This window comes from Tachyglossus aculeatus, chromosome 3 (assembly GCF_015852505.1).
Source record: "Tachyglossus aculeatus isolate mTacAcu1 chromosome 3, mTacAcu1.pri, whole genome shotgun sequence".
In the NCBI taxonomy this organism is placed as follows: Eukaryota; Metazoa; Chordata; class Mammalia; order Monotremata; family Tachyglossidae; genus Tachyglossus; species Tachyglossus aculeatus.
In genome coordinates this window covers 33,868,194-33,889,510 of record NC_052068.1, presented here as the reverse complement: position 1 = coordinate 33,889,510, position 21,317 = coordinate 33,868,194, and the positions used below count along the sequence as shown (strand labels likewise).

At 50.2% G+C, this 21,317-nt stretch overlaps 1 protein-coding gene across 3 annotated transcripts in view; it reads left to right on the top strand.

Annotated features, from left to right (window-relative positions):
- Positions 1–14,982: 14,982 nt before the first annotated feature.
- Positions 14,983–21,317, top strand: part of ZCCHC24 (zinc finger CCHC-type containing 24) — a 178,737-nt gene continuing 172,402 nt past the window's right edge. For all 3 annotated transcript variants that reach the window (XM_038744435.1, XM_038744436.1, XM_038744437.1), the window contains exon 1: positions 14,983–15,225. In XM_038744435.1, the coding sequence (XP_038600363.1) occupies positions 14,983–15,225 (243 nt within the window). The remainder of the gene's footprint in view (positions 15,226–21,317) is intronic.

Here is a 21,317-nt window from a genome sequence, read left to right as displayed (position 1 = left end):
TCCCATTTTACAAATGAGGAAACTGAAACACAGAGAAGTTAGGTGATTTGCCCAAGTTCAAACAGTGACAAAGCCGGGATTGGAACCCAGGTCCCCTGACTCCGTTGGGCCAGGGTGCTTCCCTTAGCACAGCAACATTTAGGATTTTAAAACATTGTCGTTGGGGAAGCAGCAGCAGCAGCACTTTCAAATGCCTCTGTCCGGTCCCTTGTTCTGGTAAGAGTCAACTTTGACTTTCACCCCAGGAACGGTCCACATCACTATCGCAGGCCACAGAGGAGTCAAGGAGGATTAGGGTAAGTTGGGCTTGGGTGTGAGGAGGTCATTGGTAGTCTTGGAGAGTGCTCATCTCCATGGAATGAAAGGGGCGAACACCGGACTATGATGAGTCAAGAAGAGACTTGGTGGAGAACCGATCGAGGGGTTTGGACAGGGAAGGAAGCAAAGAGATTGGGTGATGGAAGGGGAAAAAGAGGAGTTGGAGAAGAAGGGAAGAAGGAGTAAGAGGATAACGAGCAGGAGAAGAGAGAGGATGACGAAGGGAAGGAGGAGGAGGAAGAAGAGGACGCAGGAGGACCTAAGGAGGGTTTTTTGGTGGTATTTATTAAGCGCTTACTATGTGCGAGGCACTGTACTAAGCACTGGGGTAAATACAAGCTAATAGGGTTGGACGCAGTCCATGTCCCACATGGGGCTCACAGCCTTAATCCCTATTTTACAAATGAGGTTACTGAGACCCAGAGAAGTGAAGTGACTTACTCAAGGTCACAAGGAGTTTGGACAGGCAAGGAGGCAAAGAGATTGGGTGATGGAAGAGGAAAAAGAGGAGTTGGAGAAGAAGGGAAGAAGGAGTAGGAGGATAACGAGCGGAAGAGGAGGGAGAGGAGAGAGGATGATGAAGGGAAGGAGGAGGAGGAAGAAGAGGATGCAGGAGGACCTAAGGAGGGTTTTTTGTGGTATTTATGAAGCGCTTACTATGTGCCAGGCACTGTACTAAGCACTGGGGTAAATACAAGCTAATAGGGTTGGACGCAGTCCATGTCCCACATGGGGCTCACAGTCTTAATCCCTTTTTTACAAATGAGGTTACTGAGACCCAGAGAAGTGAAGTGACTTACTCAAGGTCACACAGCAGACAAGTGGCAAAGTTGGGATTGGAGCCCAGGTCCTTCTGACTCTCAGGACTGTGCTGTATCTGCTAGGCCCTGTTGCTTCGAGGCAGATTCCCTTCTCTGGGTACAGTCCCAGCCAGGGGGGCTTCCACTGGGCCAGTGCAGGGCGATATAAGGACAATGGATGCCATATGGTCCCTCCTAAGGTGGTCTCTCCTGCCCCACTCTGCCCTGGTCCCACAGATGTGGCTGTCCCGGTGCCGCAATTGGGGCATTCGTTCATTTAATCGTATTTATTGAGCGCTTACAGTGTGCAGGGCACTGTACTAAGCACTTGGGAAGTACAAGTCGGCAACATATAGAGACGGTCCCTACCCCACAACGGGCTCACAGTCTAGAAGGGGGAGACAGACAACAAAACAAAACATGTGAACAGGTGTCCAAGTCATCAGAATAAATAGAAGTAAAGCTATATGCACATCATTAACAAAATAAATGGAATAGTAAATATGTATGAGTAAAATAAATAGAGCAATAAATCTGAACAAATATATGATGATGATGGCATTTATTAAGCGCTTAATATGTGCAAAGCACTGTACTAAGCGCTGGGGAGGTTACAAGGCAATCAGGTTGTCCCACGGGGGGCTCCCAGTCTTCATCCCAATTTTACAGATGAGGTAACTGAGGCACAGAGAAGTTAAGTGACTTGCCCAAAGTCACCCAGCTGACAACTGGGGGAGACGGGATTTGAACCCCATCACCTCTGACCCCAAAACCCGGGCTCTTTCCACTGAGCCACGCTGCTTCTCATATGCAAGTGCTGTGGGGTGGGGAAGGAGGTAGGGCCGGGGGGGATGGGGAGGGGGAGAGGAAAAAGGGGGCTCAGTCTGGGAAGGCCTCCTGTAGGAGGTGAGTGCTCAGTAGGGCTTTGAAGGGAGGAAGAGAGCTAGCTTGGCGGATGGGAGGAGGGAGGGCATTCCAGGCCAGGGGAAGGATGTGGGCTGGGGGTCGACGGCGGGAAAGGCGAGAATGAGGCCCAGTGAGGAGGTGAGCGGCAGAGGAGCAGAGGGTGCGGGCTGGGATGGAGAAGGAGAGAAGGGAGGTGAGGTAGGAGGGGGCGAGGGGATGGACAGCCTGGAAGCCGAGGGTGAGGAGTTTTTGGTTGATTCGTAGGTTGACAGGGCAGGGAGCAGGGGCCAGCCCAGCCTGGAAACGGATCAAAGAAATCAGGACCACGCTAGGCAAGACACGGGGGAAAGAGAGGGGATCATGGTGAGTGGTGGTAGGGGGTGATCCAGGGTCATGGGATGGAGAAAGGCACAGGAGCAGTGGGGAAAGGATTGTAGGGAAGCAGCGTGGAAGAGGCTGGGCGACGTGGTGGGGTGGGGAGGAGATGGCGGGGGAACAATGTGGCTGTTTTACTTCCTCTGAGGTTAAAGTTGGTTACCCTGCTGGGGAACCCTGATCACTTTTCAGAAATGCTTGAGGTATAAAAACTTCCCCATTTAAGCACTTCTCCCCCAGAGCTATCCACATTTCACAGCCTGTTGGAGGGCAGACTGAAGGACTACTTTGAGTCGCCCTTACCCCTTCCTAGGATCATGACTTTCATTCTGGAGTCAAACACTATTCTGAGGTCCAGCTGGGGAGGAAGCAATTTACAGGAAAGAACTCTGACACTGTATTTGTATTTCTTTCTCTATAGACTAGTTTGTGTATTTGAAGTGTAATTTTCAAAGTGCTTCTATTTACAAGTCTGACAGTTTTCATAGATATGATAATAATAATGATGATGGTTTTGATAAGCGCTTACTATGTGCCAAGCACTGTTCTAAGCACTGGGTAGTTACAAGGTAATCAATCAATCAATCGTATTTATTGAGCGCTTACTGTGTGCAGAGCACTGTACTAAGCGCTTGGGAAGTACAAGTTGACAACATATAGAGACAGTCCCTACCCAACAGTGGGCTCACAGTCTAAAAGGTAATTAGGTTGTCCCACATGGGGCTCACAGTCTTCATCCCCATTTTCCAGATGAGGTAACTGAGGCACAGAGAAGTTAAGTGACTTGCCCAAAGTCACACAGCTAAGTGGCAGAGACGAGATTCGAACCCACGACCTCTGACTCCCAAGCCCTTGCTCTTTCCGCTGAGCCGCGCTCTTTCTCTGTTTAACCAGCTATTGAACCCAAGATCCCAAGTTGTGTCGTGGGAGAGAATGATGGTGTCCATTTTATACTATGAGAAGCAGCGTGGCTCAGCGGAAAGAGCCCGGGCTTTGGAGTCAGAGGTCATGGGTTCAAATCCCGACTCCACCAATTGTCGGCTGTGTAACTTTGGGCACGTCACTTCACTTCTCTGTGCCTCAGTTCCCTCGTCTGTAAAATGGGGATTAAGACTTGAGCCCCCCGTGGGACAACCTGATCACCTTTGTAACCTCAGCACTTAGAACAGTGCTTGCACATAGTAACAACCGCCATTAATATTAGTTAATGGCTTAATAAATGCCATTATTATTATTATGATGATTTCATCTCACCAGACTATGAGCTCTCAGGTGGCTAATGAAGGGTTGGCCAAAGTTTGCCCAGACCCAGGGAGCCACTGGGCCAGCTGAGTCTGTTTCCTCGTTCAGCACGGGCACGGCTGCACCATAAAAGCTGCCCAGTTTTAAAGCCCTCAATCAGCTTGCCTTTCCTACTCACCTCGCTACTTTCTTACCCTTCACACTTCATTCCTCTACTGCCAACCTGCTTGCTGTACCTCACTCTCATCTATCTCACTGCTGACCCCTAATCCACATCCTACCTCTGTCCTGGAACACCCTCCCACTTCATATTTGACAGAAAATTACTCTCCCCCACTTCAAACCCTTACTGAAAGCCCATCTCCTCTAAGAGGTTTTCCCTAAGTCTTCTTTTCTTTTTCTCCCACTCCCTTCTGTATCACCCTGACTTGCTCCCTTTATTCATCCCCCCTCCCAGCCCCACAGCACGTATGTCCATATTTTTAATTGTATTTATTTACATTAGCTTTCCCTAAGTCCTTTTTTTCTTTTTCTCCCACTCCCTTCTGTATCACCCTGACTTGCTCCCTTTATTCATCCCCCCTCCCAGCCCCACAGCACGTATGTCCATATTTTAAATTGTATTTATTTACATTAAGGGCTGATTCCCCCTTTGGGCTGTAGCTTTTTATGGGCAGGGAACGTGTCTGCTTTTTGTTATGTCATACTCTTCCAAGAGCTTAGTAATAAGAATAATGGCATTTATTAAGCACTTAATAGACTGTGAGCCCACTGTTAGGTAGGGACCATCTCTATGTGTTGCCAACTTGTACTTCCCAAGCGCTTAGTACAGTGCTCTGCACACAGTAAGCACTCAATAAATATGATTGATTGATTGATTGACTTACTATGTGCAAAGTAATGTTCTAAACCCTGCCCACAGTAAGCGCTCAACAAATGTGACTGAGAAGCAGTGTGGCTCAGTGGAAAGAACCAGGGCTTTGGAGTCAGAGGTCGTGGGTTCAAATCCCATCTCTGCCACTTGTCAGCTGTGTGACTTTGGGCAAGTCACTTCACTTCTCTGGGCCTCAGTTACCTCATCAGTAAAATGGGGATTAAGACTGTGAGGGAGGGTAATCCGATTTTACCTCTCTCCAGGAACGCCCTCCCACTTCATATTTGACAGAAAATTACTCTCCCCCGCTTCAAAGCCTTACTGAAGGCCCATCTCCTCTAAGAGGTTTTCCCTAAGTCTTCTTTTCTTTTTCTCCCACTCCCTTCTGTATCACCCTGACTTGCTCCCTTTATTTATCCCCCCTCCCAGCCCCACAGCACGTATGTCCATATTTTAAATTGTATTTATTTACATTAATGGCTGATTCCCCCTTTGGGCTGTAGCTTTTTATGGGCAGGGAACGTGTCTGCTTTCTGTTATGTCATACTCTTCCAAGAGCTTAGTAATAAGAATAATGGCATTTATTAAGCACTTAATAGACTGTGAGCCCACTGCTGGGTAGGGACCGTCTCTATGTGTTGCCAACTTGTACTTCCCAAGCGCTTAGTACAGTGCTCTGCACACAGTAAGCACTCAATAAATATGATTGATTGATTGATTGATTGACTTACTATGTGCAAAGCAATGTTCTAAACCCTGCCCAAGGTAAGCGCTCAACAAATACGACTAACTGAGAAGCAGTGTGGCTCAGTGGAAAGAACCAGGGCTTTGGAGTCAGAGGTCGTGGGTTCAAATCCCATCTCTGCCACTTGTCATCTGTGTGACTTTGGGCAAGTCACTTCACTTCTCTGGGCCTCAGTTACCTCATCAGTAAAATGGGGATTAAGACTGTGAGGGAGGGTAATCCGATCTTACCTCTGTCCAGGAACGCCCTCCCACTTCATATTTGACAGAAAATTGCTCTTCCCCACTTCAAAGCCTTATTGAAGGCCCATCTCCTCTAAGAGGCTTTCCCTAAGTCCTTTTTTTCTTTTTCTCCCACTCCCTTCTGTATCACCCTGACTTGCTCCCTTTATTCATCCCCCCTCCCAGCCCCACAGCACGTATGTCCAAATTTTTAATTGTATTTATTTACATTAATGGCTGATTCCTCCTTTAGGCTGTAGCTTTTTATAGGCAGGGAACGTGTCTGCTTTTTGTTATGTCGTACTCTTCCAAGCGCTTAGTAATAAGAATGATGGCATTTATTAAGCACTTACTATGTACAAAGCAATGTTCTAAACCCTGCCCACAGTAAGCACTCAACAAATATTACTAACTGAGAAGCAGCGTGGCTCAGTGGAAAGAACCCGAGCTTTGGAGTCAGAGGCCGTGGGTTCAAATCCCATCTCTGCCACTTGTCAGCTGTGTGACTTTGGGCAAGTCACTTCACTTCTCTGGGCCTCAGTTACCTCATCTGTAAAATGGGGATTAAGACTGTGAGGGAGGGTAATCCACATCTTACCTCTGTCCTGGAACACCCTCCCACTTCACATTTGACAGAAAATTACTCTCCCCCGCTTCAAAACCTTACTGAAGGCCCATCTCCTCTAAGAGGCGTTCCCTAAGTCCTTTTTTTCTTTTTTTCCCACTCCCTTCTGTATCACCCTGACATGCTCCCTTTATTCATCCCCCCTCCCAGCCCCACAGCACGTATGTCCATATTTTTAATTGTATTTATTTACATTAATGGCTGATTCCCCCTTTAGGCTGTAGCTTTTTATGGGCAGGGAACGTGTCTGCTTTTTGTTACGTCATACTCTTCCAAGCGCTTAGCAATAAGAATAATGGCATTTATTAAGCACCTAATAGACTGTGAGCCCACTGTTGGGTAGGGACCATCTCTATGTGTTGCCAAGTTGTACTTCCCAAGCGCTTAGTGCAGTGCTCTGCACACAGTAAGCACTCAATAAATGTGATTGATTGATTGATTGACTTGCTATGTGCAAAGCAATGTTCTAAACCCGGCCCACAGTAAGCGCTCAACAAATATGACTAACTGAGAAGCAGTGTGGCTCAGTGGAAAGAACCCGGGCTTCGGAGTCGGAGGTCGTGGGTTCAAATCCCATCTCCGCCACTTGTCAGCTGTGTGACTTTGGGCAAGTCACTTCACTTCTCTGGGCCGCAGTTCCCTCATCTGTAAAATGGGGATTAAGACTGTGAGTTCTCCCCCGTGGGACAACCTGATCACCTTGTAACCTCCCCAACAGTGCTTAGCACATAGTAAGTGCTTAACAAATGCCATCATTATTATTATTATTATTATTAGCTGGGCTGAGTGGCTTCATTGCTCTCCAGGAGGAAGCTCTGCTCCAATATTGCTGCCCATCACTGCTTGTGTGGGATCAGTTCTGGCTTCCCATGGGCATCCCACCTGGCCTGGAATGATCTCTGGAAGAGACCGTGGCTTGTGGCCGGGACCAGTGCTGCTCTGGATGAGGAGGCTCTGTGCTGCCGAGGTCTACTTGGCCAGTGGAGGCCTGAATTAGCCCAGACACAGGGAAGTGGCCTTGCTCACCCCATTTCCTCCAGCCCAGGCAGAAATCACGTCTGACTGCCTAGTGTCAGGGCCAGTGATGCACAGGCCTTAATCAATCAATCAATCAATCGTATTTATTGAGCGCTTACTGTGTGCAGAGCACTGTACTAAGCTCTTGGGAAGTACAAGTTGGCAACATATAGAGACGGTCCCTACCCAACAGTGGGCTCACAGTCTAGAAGGGGGAGACAGAGAACAAAACCAAACATATTAACAAAATAGAAATGGAGAGAGAGAAACAGAGAGGGGGCAGAGAAACAGACAGAGAAAGAGAGGAAGAAATAGAGAAATAGGGAGAGAGAGAGAGAGAAACAGAGAGGGGGCAGAGAAACAGAGACAGAGAAAGAGAGGAAGAAATAAAGAAATGGAGAGAGAGAGAGAGTGACAAATGGGCAGAGACAGAAAGAGAAACAGAGACAAACAGGGAAACAGAGACAGAGAAACAGAGAGAGAGAGGCAGAGACACAGAGAGAGAGAGAGAGTTAATATAAGTTAATCCCCATTTTACAGATGAGGTAACCGGGTCACGGAGAAGTTAAGGGACTTGCCCAAGGTCACATAACAGAGACAGGATCTGTTCAGGCTCAGATCCTTCTGATTTCCAGGCCCATGCTCTTTCCAGTAATTCAATCAATCGTATTTATTGAGTGCTTACTGTGTGCAGAGCACTGTACTAAGAGTTTAGTACAGTTGAAGAGATTTTGAAAATCTCTTTGTGCTTCAGAATGCACTGGACTGGAAAAGGGATACGCAGAGTGATCACTCAATTAATCGTGCTGGGCTGGGAGACTGAGGGGATGGGGGAGGCTCCTTGCCAGATGTGCATCACGTGGTCATGGTTTCAAATCCTGGCTCTGCCAATTGTCAGCTGTGTAACTTTGGGCAAGTCACTTCACTTTGTGCCTCAATCAATCAATCAATCAATCATATTTATTGAGTGCTTACTGTGTGCAGAGCACTGTACTAAGCACTTGGGAAGTACAAGTTGGCAACATATAGAGATGATCCCTACCCAACAGTGGGCTCACAGTCCTTCTGGACTGTGAGCCCCACGTGGGACAACCTGATAATAATAATAATAATGATGGCATTTTTAAGCACTTACTATGTGTAAAGCACTGTTCTAAGCACTGGGGCAGTTACAAAGGGATCAGGTTGTCCCACGGGGGGCTCACAGTCTTAATCCCCATTTTACAGATGAGGTAACTGAGGCACAGAGAAGTTAAGTGCCTTGCCCAAAGTCACACAGCTGACAATTGGCAGAGCTGGGACTTGAACCCACGACCTCTGACTCCAAAGCCCGGGCTCTTTCCACAAGCCACGCTGATCACCTTGCATCCTCCCCAGCGCTTAGAACAGTGCTTTGCTTGTACATATTTATTATCCAGCGCTTAGAACAGTGCTTTGCACGTAGTAAGTGCTTAAAAATGCCATTATTATTATTATTATTATTATTATTATTATTATTATTATTATTAATAAATGCCATTATTCTTATACTGAGTGCTTACTATCTGCTGAGCACTATTCTAAGCACTTGGGAGAGCACAGCATATCAGTGGTGGTAGAAGCGTTCCCTACCCTCAATCAGCTTACAGTCTAGATGATAACAAAATTTACCCATTCTAAGCTTGTATGTTCAAAAAGACCGAATTTTCTGGACTAGGTCCTTGGAGGCAACTGTGGGGAGGATGAGAGGGTGGCGGAATCAGGGATGGGTGTTGTCAATTAACCCCCTGGAAAGACAAAGCTTTTTAAATTGGACTTACAGCCTTATTTACTTCAAGTTTCTACAAGACTCAAGAAGGTCTATGCAGAGTTTTGAAGACACAAGATCAGGGCTTTCCCAATTTTTACATCTTAAAGTCTCCATTCCACTATCTGCCTTCATTAAAGCCTCACCCCTTTTCTCCCCATCAGTGTGTTCTGGAGAATGACAGAAGGAACAGGACCTCACAGACCATTCAGAGCTGATTTCTGGCCCTGCCCACTCTCCCAAATAAAATGCTTGTCTAAAACGAAAAAAGGAAACCACAACGATCCTCAAATCAACGATCCTCAAATCTTATTTTCTACTTTTCATTTTGGTGTAATCCCTCTCTCTAGGTCTCAGAGTTGGTTCTTTAGTCTGGGTGCCACTTTTTCATTTTGAGAAAGTGGTCCAATAGGGTAAGTGAAGCAAGGAACAAGGGGCAGGCAAAAAAACGGAATTTCTACAAGACTCAAGGAGGTCCACGCAGAGTTTTGAAGACGCAAGATCAGGGCTTTCCCAATTTTTACATCTTAAAGTCTCCTTTCCACTAGCTGCCTTCATTAAAGCCTCACCCCTTTTCTCCTCATCAGTGTGTACTGGAGAATGACAGAGGGAACAGGACCTCACAGACCATTCAGTGCTGATTTCTGGTCCTGCCCACTCTCCCAAATAAAATGCTTGCCTAAAATGAAAAAAGAAAACCACAACGATCCTCAAATCCTATTTTCTACTTTTCCTTGGGGTGTAATCCCTCTCTCTAGGTCTCAGAGTTGGTTCTTTAGTCTGGGTGCCACTTTTTCATTTTGAGAAAGTGGTCCAATAGGGTAGGTGAAGCAAGGAACAAGGGCCAGGCAAAAAACGGTATTGGGGGTCTTTTCACCCCTGTTCATAAATTCTCTGGTCTTACCCGAGGTCTGGGATAAATAGAACTGAGAGACCAGCCCCCCAAAAAGGTAGACACAGAAACCAACGGGAAACCCCCTCCTCCTGACTTCCTTGGAGAAACTGCCACATTAGATGAGGGAAACTTTATCATCCAGAAGGCAGCGGAGTTTTAGGGAGAACGAGTGGAGGAAAAGGGAAGACAAAAAAAGAGAAGGAGTAAAGAAAAAAGGGAAGACGAAAAGAACTAGGAAGAAGAGGAAGAGATGGAAGAGGAGGAAGAAGGGGAGGAAAAATCAGCGTGGCTCAGTGGAAAGAGCCTAGGCTTGGGAGTCAGAGGTCTTGGGTTCTAATCCCGGCTCTGCCACTTGTCGGCTGTGTGACTTTGGGCAAGTCACTTCACTTCTCTGGGCCTCAGTTACCTCATCTGTCAAATGGGGATGAAGACTGTGAGCCCCACGTGGGACAATCTGATGACCTTGTATCCCCCCAGCGCTTAGAACAGTGCTTTGCACTTAGTAAGTGCTTAACAAATACTATAAAAAAAGAGGAGGAGGAAGAAGAGGAGGATGAGGAGAAGGAGGAGGAAGGAGGAAGAGGAAAAGGAAAAGGAGGAGGAGAAGGAGGAGAAAGAGGAGGAAGGAGGAGCATGGAGAAGGAGGAGGAAGGAGGAGCATGGAGAAGGAGGAGGAAGGAGGAGCATGGAGAAGGAGGAGGAAGGAGGAGGATGGAGGAGGAGGAAGAGATAGAGGAGGAAGGAGGAGCATAGAGAAGGAGGAAGAAGGAGGAGGAAGGAGGAGGATGGAGGAGGAGGAGGAAGAGGAAGAGGAGTCAGATCCTCCGGCAGGAAAGAGGGATAAAATAGCAAGAGGGGGGAGGGAAGGAGATTTGAGTGATCTCTAGCCTTTCTGTACCCACTCCTTTTGGGAACCATCACTAAGTTTTAAGTATTCGAATCGACTTCCCGGAAGAAAAATATCAGAAAGAAAAATGATGGGGGGGTGGGGGGGGACCAGCAACAGTTTAAAAACGTTGAATAAGAAGAAAGAAAGGGGGGAGGAAAGAAACCATCCAAGACCCAGACGGAGATTTTTGTGGAGTCCACATCTTTCGGGAGGAAGGGGGCGGGAGAGGGGAAAGTGAGAGGGGGCGGAGCCGGGCTCCTGATTGGCCGGGCTCGGGCTCCGTATGCAAATGAGCATGGTATTCAGGAATCCGTCCAATGGGTGCGCGCGGAGGGGCGTTAGCCCCGCCCACCTCCCCTGTCAATCACGGGGCTGCCAGAATGAAGACAGATAGCGGGACCGGGAGCGCGGGAGGCGGGGAAAAGTTTCCTGCTCAACTTTCTTTTTTTCCCGTTTTTTCTTCCCTGTTTGCTCTTGAGCTAAGGAGGGGAACCAGAGACGGCTTAAAAAAGTTGAATAAAAAGAAAGAAAGTGGGGGAAAAGGAAACCACCCAAGACCCAAACGGAGATTTTGAACCCGCTGTTGGGTAGGGGCCGTCTCTTTATCAATCAATCAATCAATCGTATTTATTGAGCGCTTACTATGTGCAGAGCACTGTACTAAGCGCTTGGGAAGTACAAATTGGCATCACATAGAGACAGTCCCTACCCAACAGTGGGTTCACAGTCTAAAAGGGGGAGACAGAACAGAACCAAACATACCAAACATACTTTTTTCTCTTTATGTTCATTCATTCATTCAATCGTATTTATTGAGCGCTTACTGTGTGCAGAGCACTGTACTAAGCGCTTTATGTTGCCAAAAACTTATACTTCCCAAGCGTTTAGTACAGTGTTCTGCTCACAGTAAGCGCTCAATAAATACGCTGGAATGAACGAATTTTTGTGGAGTCCACATCTTTAGGGAGGAGGGGGGCGGGAGGGGGGAAAGTGAGAGGGGCGGAGCCAGGCTTCTGATTGGCCGGGCTCGGGCTCGGTATGCAAATGAGCATGGGTATTCAGGAATCCGTCCAATGGGTGCGCGCGGAGGGGTGTTAGCCCCGCCCACCTCCCCTGTCAATCACGGGGCTGCCAGAATGGAGACAGCGGGACCGGGAGCGCGGGGAGCGGGGAAAAAGTTTCCTGCTCAACTTTCTTTTTTTCCCGTTTTTTTTTTTCCCTGTTTGCTCTTGTGCGAAGTGGGGGGAACCAGCAACGGCTTAAAAAAGTTGAATAGGAAGAAAGAAAGGGGGAAAAAAGAAACCATCCAAGACCCAAACGGAGATTCTGAACCCGCTGTTGGGTAGGGACCGTCTCTTTATGTTGCCAACTTGTACTTCCCAAGCTCTTAGTACAGTGCTCTGCTCACAGTAAAGCGCTCAATAAATACGATTGAATGAATGAATGAATGAATTTTTGTGGACTCCACATCTTTCGGGAGGAGGGGGGCGGGAGAGGGAAAAGTGAGAGGGGGCGGAGCCAGGCTTCTGATTGGCCGGGCTCGGGCTCGGTATGCTAATGAAAATGGGTATTCAAGAATCCGTCCAATGGGTGCGCGAGGAGGGGTGTTAGCCCCGCCCACCTCCCCTGTCAATCACGGGGCTGCCAGAATGAAGACAGTTAGCGGGACCGGGAGCGCGGGAGGCGGGGAAAAGTTTCCTGCTCAACTTTCTTTTTTTCCCGTTTTTTCTTCCCTGTTTGCTCTAGTGCTAGGAGGGGCGGGGGGAACCAGCAACGGCTTAAAAAAGTTGAATAGGAAGTAAGAAAGTGGGGGGAAAAGAAACCACCCAAGACCCAAACGAAGATATTGAACCCTCTGTCGAGTAGGGACCGTCTCTCTATGTTCATTCATTCAATCGTATTTATTGAGCACTTACTGTGAGCAAAGCACCGTACTAAGCGCTTTATGTTGCTAACTTGTACTTCCCAAGGGCTTAATACGGTGCTCTGCTCACAGTAAGCGCTCAATAAATACGATTAATGATTGAATGAATGCAATTTTGTGGAGTCCACATCTTTCGGGAGGAAGGGGGCGGGAGGGGGAAAAGTGAGAGGGGGCGGAGCCAGGCTTCTGATTGGCCGGGCTCCGAATCGGTATGCAAATGAGCGTGGGTATTCAGGAATCCGTCCAATGGGTGCGCGCCGAGGGGCGTTAGCCCCGCCCACCCCCCCTGTCAATCACGGGGCTGCCCGAATGGAGCCAGATAGCGGGACCGGGAGCGCGGGGAGCGGGCAAAAAGTTTCCTGCTCAACTTCTCTTTTTCCCCGTTTTTTTTCCCTGTTTGCTCTTGAGCGAAGTGGGGGGGGGAATCAGCAACGGCTTAAAAAAGTTGAATAGGAAGAAAGAAAGGGGGGAAAAAATAAACCATCCAAGACCCAAACGGAGCTTCTTGTGGAGTCCACATCTTTCGGGAGGAGGGGGGCGGGAGAGGGGAAAGTGAGAGGGGGCGGAGCCAGGCTCCTGATTGGCCGGGCTCGGGCTCCGTATGCAAATGAGCATGGGTATTCAGGAATCCGTCCAATGGGTGCGCGCGGAGGGGCGTTAGCCCCGCCCACCTCCCCTGTCAATCATGGGGCTGCCAGAATGAAGACAGTTAGCGGGACCGGGAGTGCGGGAGGCGGGGAAAAGTTTCCTGCTCAACTTTCTTTTTTTCCCGTTTTTTCTTCCCTGTTTGCTCTTGAGCTAAGGAGGGGAACCAGAGACGGCTTAAAAAAGTTGAATAAAAAAGAAGAAAGTGGGGGAAAAGGAAACCACCCAAGACCCAAACGGAGATTTTGAACCCGCTGTTGGGTAGGGGCCGTCTCTTTATGTTCATTCGTTCATTCAATCGTATTTATTGAGCGCTTACTGTGTGCAGAGCACTGAACTAAGCGCTTTATGTGGCCAGCTTGTACTTCCCAAGCGCTTAGTACAGTGCTCTGCTCACAGTAAGCGCTCAATAAATACGATTGAATGAATGAATTTTTGTGAAGTCCACATCTTTCGGGAGGAGGGGGGTGGGAGAGGGGAAAGTGAGAGGGGGCGGAGCCAGGCTCCTGATTGGCCGGGCTCGGGCTCGGTATGCAAATGAGCATGGGTATTCAGGAATCCGTCCAATGGGTGCGCGCGGAGGGGTGTTAGCCCCGCCCACCCCCTGTCAATCACGGGGCTGCCAGAATGGAGACATATAGCGGGACCGGGAGCGCGGGGAGCGGGGAAAAAGTTTCCTGCTCAACTTCGTTTTTTTCCCGTTTTTTTTCCCCCTGTTTGCTCTTGAGCGAAGGGGGGAAACCAGCAACGGCTTAAAAAAGTTGAATAGGAAGAAAGAAAAGGGGGAAAAAGAAGCCACCCAAGACCCAAACCGAGATTTTTGTGGAGTCCACATCTTTCGGGAGGAGGGGGGCGGGAGGGGGAAAAGTGAGAGGGGGCGGAGCCAGGCTTCTGATTGGCCGGGATCAGGCTCGGTATGCAAATGAGCATGGGTATTCAGGAATCCGTCCAATGGGTGCGCGCGAAGGGGCGTTAGCCCCGCCCACCCCCCCTGTCAATCACGGGGCTGCCCGAATGGAGCCAGATAGCGGGACCGGGAGCGCGGGGAGCGGGCAAAAAGTTTCCTGCTCAACTTCTCTTTTTCCCCGTTTTTTTCCCTGTTTGCTCTTGAGCGAAGTGGGGCGGGGGGGGAACCAGCAAATGCTTAAAAAAGTTGAATAGGAAGAAAGAAAGGGGGGGAAAAAAGAAACCATCCAAGACCCAAACGGAGCTTCTTGTGGAGTCCACATCTTTCGGGAGGAGGGGGGCGGGATAGGGAAAAGTGAGAGGGGGCGGAGCCAGGCTCCTGATTGGCCGGGCTCGGGCTCGGTATGCAAATGAGCATGGGTATTCAGGAATCCGTCCAATGGGTGCGCGCGGAGGGGCGTTAGCCCCGCCCACCCCCCCCGTCAATCACGGGGCTGCCCGAACGGAGCCAGATAGCGGGACCGGGAGCGCGCGGGGGGCGGGGAAAAAGTTTCCTGCTCAACTTTCTTTTTTTCCCGTTTTTGTTTTTTTTTTTTTTTTTCCCTGTCGGCTCTTGAGCGAAGCCGGGAGTGGGAAGCGCGGCAGAGCGGCGGCCGCGGGAGGGAGGGAGGGAGGAACGGGGAGGGGAGGGGAGGGGAGGGGGGAAGGGAGGAGCGGTGGAGGAGGAGGAGGAGGAGGAGGAGGAGGAGGAGGAGGAGGAGGAGGGCAGCCTGGAGGCGGCGGCGGCGTCGGCGGCGTCGGAGCCGGGGTCAAGATGAGCCTGCTGTCAGCCATCGACACGGGCGGCGCGTCGGTGTACCAGCCGGCCCAGCTGCTGAATTGGGTGTACCTGTCCCTGCAGGACACCCACCAGGCCAGCGCCTTCGACGCCTTCAGGCCCGAGCCGGCCGGACCCTCCCACCCGGAGCTGGGCTACGGCAAGGGCAGCCCCGACCAGCTGGCCTCGCCCCTCCACTCCAGCTATCTCAACAGCTTCTTCCAGCTGCAGCGCGGAGAGGTGGGTGGGGAGAGCAGAGGGGCGGGGGGGCGGGGGGGGGGGCCTGCTGCTCCCCCAAGGCCCGCGACCACCTCCCCCCCCCGCCCCCCCGCCACAACTTTCTCCCTTTCACGGCCCCCGCCACCGAGGACGCCCCTCCGCTTTCCCGCTTCCCAGATCCCGGCTCTCCCGCTCCCCGGCTCCGACATTCCCGGGCTCCCCCCGGACTCCCTGGATCTCCCCCTCCCCCGGATCTCCCACCCCCGGGGTCCCTGGATCTCCCGCTCCCCAGCTCCACTATTCCTAGGATCTCCCACCCCCGGGGTCCCTGGATCTCCCGCTCTCCAGTCCCACTATTCCCAGGATCACCCACCCCTGGGGTCCCTGGATCTCCCGCTCCCCAGCTCCACTATTCCTGGGATCTCCCACCTCCGGGGTCCCTGGGCCTCCCGCTCCCCGGCTCCGACATTCCCGGGCTCCCCCAGCTCCCCCGGAGTCCCTGGATCTCCCCCTCTCCCTTCCCGGGATCTCCCACCCCCGGGGTCTCTGGATCTCCCACTCCCCGGCTCCACTATTCCTAGGATCTCCCACCCCCGGGGTCCCTGGATCTCCCGCTCTCCAGTCCCACTATTCCCAGGATCTCCCACCCCTGGGATCCCTGGACCTCCCGCTCCCCAGCTCCACTATTCCTAGGATCGGATCTCCCACCCCCGAGGTCCCTGGATCTCCAGCTCCCCAGGTCCCCCCACGTTCCCCCAGGTCCCCAGCTCCAACATTCCTGGGCTCTCCCACTCCCTAGGTCCCTGGATCTCCCTCTCCCTAGGTTTCTCTCGCTCTCCAGCTCCACCAATTCCTGGCTCTCCCAATCCTGTGGTCCCCTGTATCTCCCGCTCCCCAATTCCCCTGCACTCCCCAGCTCCACCACTCCCAGGTTCTCCCACCCCCGGGGTCTCTGGATCTCCCACTCCCCAGCTCCACTGTTCCTAGGATCTCCCACCCCTGGGGTCCCTGGATCTCCCACTCCCCAGCTCCTCCATTCCCAGGCTCTCCCGTTCCCTGGTTCCCCGGATCACCCACTCCCGGAGTTCCCTCTCTCCCCCGCTGTCCCACTCCCGAATTCACCCACACCCAGGCACCCCACTCTCCCGTTCCCAGCTCAGGCTGGGGAAGGAGAGCCCCTGAAAAGACCCCCATGCCACCCCCATCTCGGAATAACCCCTCCTGCAAATCCCTCAAAAAAGGGTCCTTGTCACCCAAGCTGTCCAAGATATTTACTTATTTATTTATATTAATGTCTGCCTCCCCCTCTAGACTGTAAGTTCCTGGTGGGTAGGGAATTATCTACCAAGTCTCTTGTACTGTCCCAAGTGCTCAGCAAAGTGATGGATACACAGTAAGTGCTCAATAAATGCCATTGATTGACTGGAGTGAGGGAAATGGGTCTGGGTGGGGAGATGGGCCTCTAGCAAGTCTTCCTGAGAGTCGATTGGTCAGTGATTAGACCCAAGGTAGGGGACAGAGGTGACAGTGAATAAACTCACCTGTCAATCAGTGGGGCAGAGCATCATTATACAAAGTCCCTGCCCTCGAGGGGCTTATAGTCTAGTGGGAGAGACACACTTAAATAGATGACAGCTCTGGGGGAACCAGGTTGAAGGTAGAAAGAGACCCAGTAAACCTTTTCCCCCCACCCCCTTCCCACAGAGAGTGAAGGCAGGATGAGACCACCACATCCCTCCCAGGAATTCCCCCTTTCTCCACCCCTTTCTCCCAATTCTTCACCCCTACCCCATCCCTTCAGGGTATTAGATAGGATATGGATACATGCAGAAATCTGTCTACTTTGCAGAGGAATCCTCTACGCAGTTGTCAGTAGTCCACTTTCCTCTCGTAATCGGCATAGGTCAGAGACCTAACATCCGAACCTCCGCCCATTCATTCAATCACATTTATTGAGCACTTACTGCATGCAGAGCACTGTACTAAGCGCTTGGGAAGTACAAGTTGGCAACATATAGAGACGGTCCCTACCTAACAATGGGCTCACAGCCTAGAAGATGAATGTGATATGAGCGTTCTTATTCTTCAACCAAGTAGCCATTGGTCAGAAGCAGGGCGAGAGGAGAATGTGGAGTGTGGGTGAAAATGCAAAAATGCTGTCCAGATTGAAATAGCCACACACACCCCCATTTATCTGAGGGAAATTCCTTACCCTCCCAAATGCCAGGCCAACTGCCTCGTGTCACGTACGAAATGTTTTCTCGGGGCTAGGGGCTGTGCTCCCTGCAGACTCTTTGGGTAGAAATTTAGCCAGAAATTCACATCACAATTCCAAGGCTTTTTACAAGCCTCCAAGCCGGGCTGGCAGGCACTGGGCATTCATCCTTCCTTGGGTGGAAATTGGAATCCCGTTCTCAGGGTCTACTTCAGAAAACTAGGGAGCCGAAACCAGAGAGGCTGCTCTAGTAGCAAAGTCCGAGAGAGTTCATGGATTCTGTTACAAAGTCAATTCACAGTATTTCCTCTCTGGGGGACAACAAATAAGCAAACCAAAAAAAAAAAAATCAATATTGTGATTTGTAGCCAACGGGCTATTTAGACTTCTCCTGAGACCAAGTTCATCTCCCTCAACCTTCCCAAGCTCTCTCTCAACCTTCCCAAACTCGGACTCCCGGAATCAGAGCTGTGTCAATCCAGTTGTGACTCTCCCTCTATTTCTTTCTCCTGCTCTCCCTCAGCTTTGCTTCTGCTTCATTTTAGCCCTTTGGTATCCTTCCTATCCTGTCCTAACCCTGCTTCTCTTCTCTCATTCTAATTTGACTCATCTGCCTATATGGCAGGAGCCAGAGCTGAGGGTTTGGAGTGGGCCCTCTTGTTCTCCGTGGTTGGAGTCAGAGCCAGGTGGGTTTATGAAGTAAAAACCCTTTGGATATATGTGAGTGTGGGAGAGGGCCCTCTCTGCAGGCTACAGAGGGACTGCTATATTTTTCCCTGTGTCTGTGTTTCTGCCTGGGATCATTTTTTTTTCCTCCAGTCTGTCTCTAGTCAGATCTGTAGCAGCGTGCCAAGGATCATTTTAGAACCTAGGGAACTTTGCTCTGTGTCATCTTCTCCCAGTCGGCTTTTGGGGATCCGATAGTTTGAGAAGGTCCGGCCACTCCTCTTCTTGTCTAAAAGTTTCAGAGGCCCTGAGTTAACAGAGCTCTGCGGGCTGACCACCGAGTTTTCTGCTCTTTTATACCTGTCGCTGGACTGTGGCTTGTACGGGATGCTTGGATGGGTCTGACTGAGAGTTTGTCATGCTGGAGGTTTAGTTGGGGAATTGGCTCACTGTGCTTGAAATGACGGTGAATTATGCGGTGTATCTCGAGAAGTCGCCGTAGGGCCGTTTGGAGCCAGGGTGATGTGCCGGTGGACACCTGTGTTCTTCTAGTTTGTCATCGACCCATTGTGGATTCCTTCAACTCTCCGGGCTCAAGTGTCTCCCCCAAGTAGAAGGTGTTTAATGCTAATCTTTGCCTCCCCTCCCAGGGCCAATGTGGGGAGGCATGATGCAAAATCTGCCCGGTGCTTTGACTTCCTTTGAAGGAGCAGTGGTTTATAAATATGCAGTAGTTTTATTTAAATAAGAAGACACCTCAACGCACATCTCATGGGCTGATGCTGCTTCTGAATAGCCAAAGTTTCTTGCATGCCCGCTGATTTTCTGAAGCGGCTTGTAGTCGTATGTTTTCATGACCGATGGTCTTCCTGACCAGTTTAGAGCCCGAGTTGTAAAAGGAAGAGATATTTAGCCTCACTGAAGGCTTGGATAGTGATCTAATTGGAACCTCAACCCGCAACCGGCCGAGAATAAAGAAAAAGCACCGTTAACGGGAACTTCAGGGGGAAAGTCAGCCTGTGTGAAGAGTGACCCTGAGTTGCAGGGTGGGGAGGAGGATGAGATGGACAGTCTTGGGCGAAGGAGGCAGCCCTCGGAAAGCTGCTATTATCTGTGTGGACTCGCGAGGCTGCATGGCAGCTCCTGAGTATGTGACTTGCATGCTGACCGCTGAAACTGGCCGGAAAAGCCGTCTCCTCCCCAGAATGTTCTCACAGCACACAGCGGATCCTACCCTCCAGATTTCTTCCACCACAATGGCTGCCTTTTAAGTAAACACGATGAATACAGCTGTTAGGGGGCATAGAAAGCTCATTGTGCCCAGGAACACGCAGCCCCGGAGGATGGGGGTTGTTGGGGGTGGGGGGGTTGACGTGACAGTGAAAAATGGCACCGGGTTCCGAGGGGAACTCCGGCTTCTGGACTTGGACCTGTTTGAGATGGAAAGTGAGATCTCTAGAAAAGAGCGACAGCGCAGAGTGGAAAGCCTTTTAGGTTGTTATGGTGCATCTGTCCCAGGAATCCGGCTTCTGCGGTTCTGGGAATGACCATCTAGTAAGAATGGAAACTCACGGGGAAAGAGGCCCACAGATGAGTTGCTTCTTCCCAGCCCTGCTGCCTCTCTACTGACAGGCCGCCCCAACCCGCTGCTCCATCCCGATAGCCCCACGACAAGTATTGCTGAGTGTGTTTGAATATCAGTTCTTGTGTGTGTCAGGAAAACCAAGTTTTTGGCCTTGGAGAATGGGTCAGGAGAGGGGGTATGAGGAGGAAAAATTTCCTGAAGTTCTGGTCTACCGAATCAGGTTTTTTTCCTTTGGTAGTGGCTATTCTTAGATGGTGGAAGCTAAGGGGGGTTGGCGGGGGAAAGGAGAAATCACCCACACCTGCCTGTCCGGTTTAGCGTGCGTGTGGTGGTGGAAGAAGGGATGGGATGTGTGGAGGCCTCATTCTTTTTTCAGTCAACCAATATATTTCTTGAGCATTTACTTTTGTAGAGCTCTTCATGTTTGGGAGAGCGCAATTTAGGACATGTGATCCCTACCCTCAAAGATCTTACAATCCAACAAGGGAGGCAGACTTAAAACATTGTACAAATGAGATCTCAGAAGCAGTATGTGCAGTGCTATGTACAACAGCGTGACTAGAGCTTGTGAGTGCTAATGTGGGGAAAAATGACTGAGATGGCAGGTCAGGACAGGACAGGAAAAATTAATCAGGGAAAGTCTTCTGGAAGAGGTGGGATCTCAAAAGGGCTTTTGAAGATGGGGAGAGCTGTGGTCTGGTAGATCTGAAGAGGAAGAGTTCCAGGCGGAGAAAGGGTATAAGCCAGAGATCCAAAGCAGGCGTGTGAAAAATGAGACATAGCAGGAAGGCGAACTTGGGAACGATGGAGAATGTGAGGTGGGGTGGTCTAGAAGAGTCTGGCTAGGTAAGTGGGAGAGAGACGTGGAGTTTCTGAAGGCCACTGGTCAGGGTTTTTATCATTTTCAATTACTTAGTATATGTCACTGCTTCCCTTACTCTCACTCTGTGCCCCTTCCACTTCTGCTTTCCATCTTTAATACTTCCAAGTGTCTGAGGAAAGAGACCCTCGGCCTTGGGTTGGATGGCAAGTATGTGGTTTGAAGGGTGCCTGGCTCATTCATCATTTCTATTTATTTTATTTTGTTAATATGTTTTGTTTTGTTGTCCATCTCCCCCCTTCTAGACTGTGAGCCCGCTGTTGGGTAGGGACTGTCTCCATATGTTGCCGACCTGTACTTCCCAAGCGCTTAGTACAGTGCTCTGCACACAGTAAGCGCTCAATAAATATGATTGAATGAATGAATGAATGAATTGTCTGGTCGATTGGCTTCAGTCTTCAGATCAGTGGAGTCCAGGGTTATCACAGGAGGTGAGGAGGGAGGGAGTGAGGATTCTAACAAGGAGAGCCTAATACTGCTTAATAATTGTGGTATTTTTTAAGCGCTTGCTATGCGTCAAGTGCTGTACTGAGAGCGCTAGGGTAGATACGAGATATACAGATTACACACGGAGCTCACAGTCTAAGTAAGAGGGAGAACAAATATTGAATCCTCATTTTGCAGATGAGGAAACTGAAGCACAGAGAAGTTAAGTGACTTGCCTGAAGTCACGCAGCCGGTACGTGGCTGAGCTAGGATTAGAACTCAGGTCCTCTGACTCCCATGCTTCTCTCATTCTAATTTGACTCATCTGCCTATATGGCAGG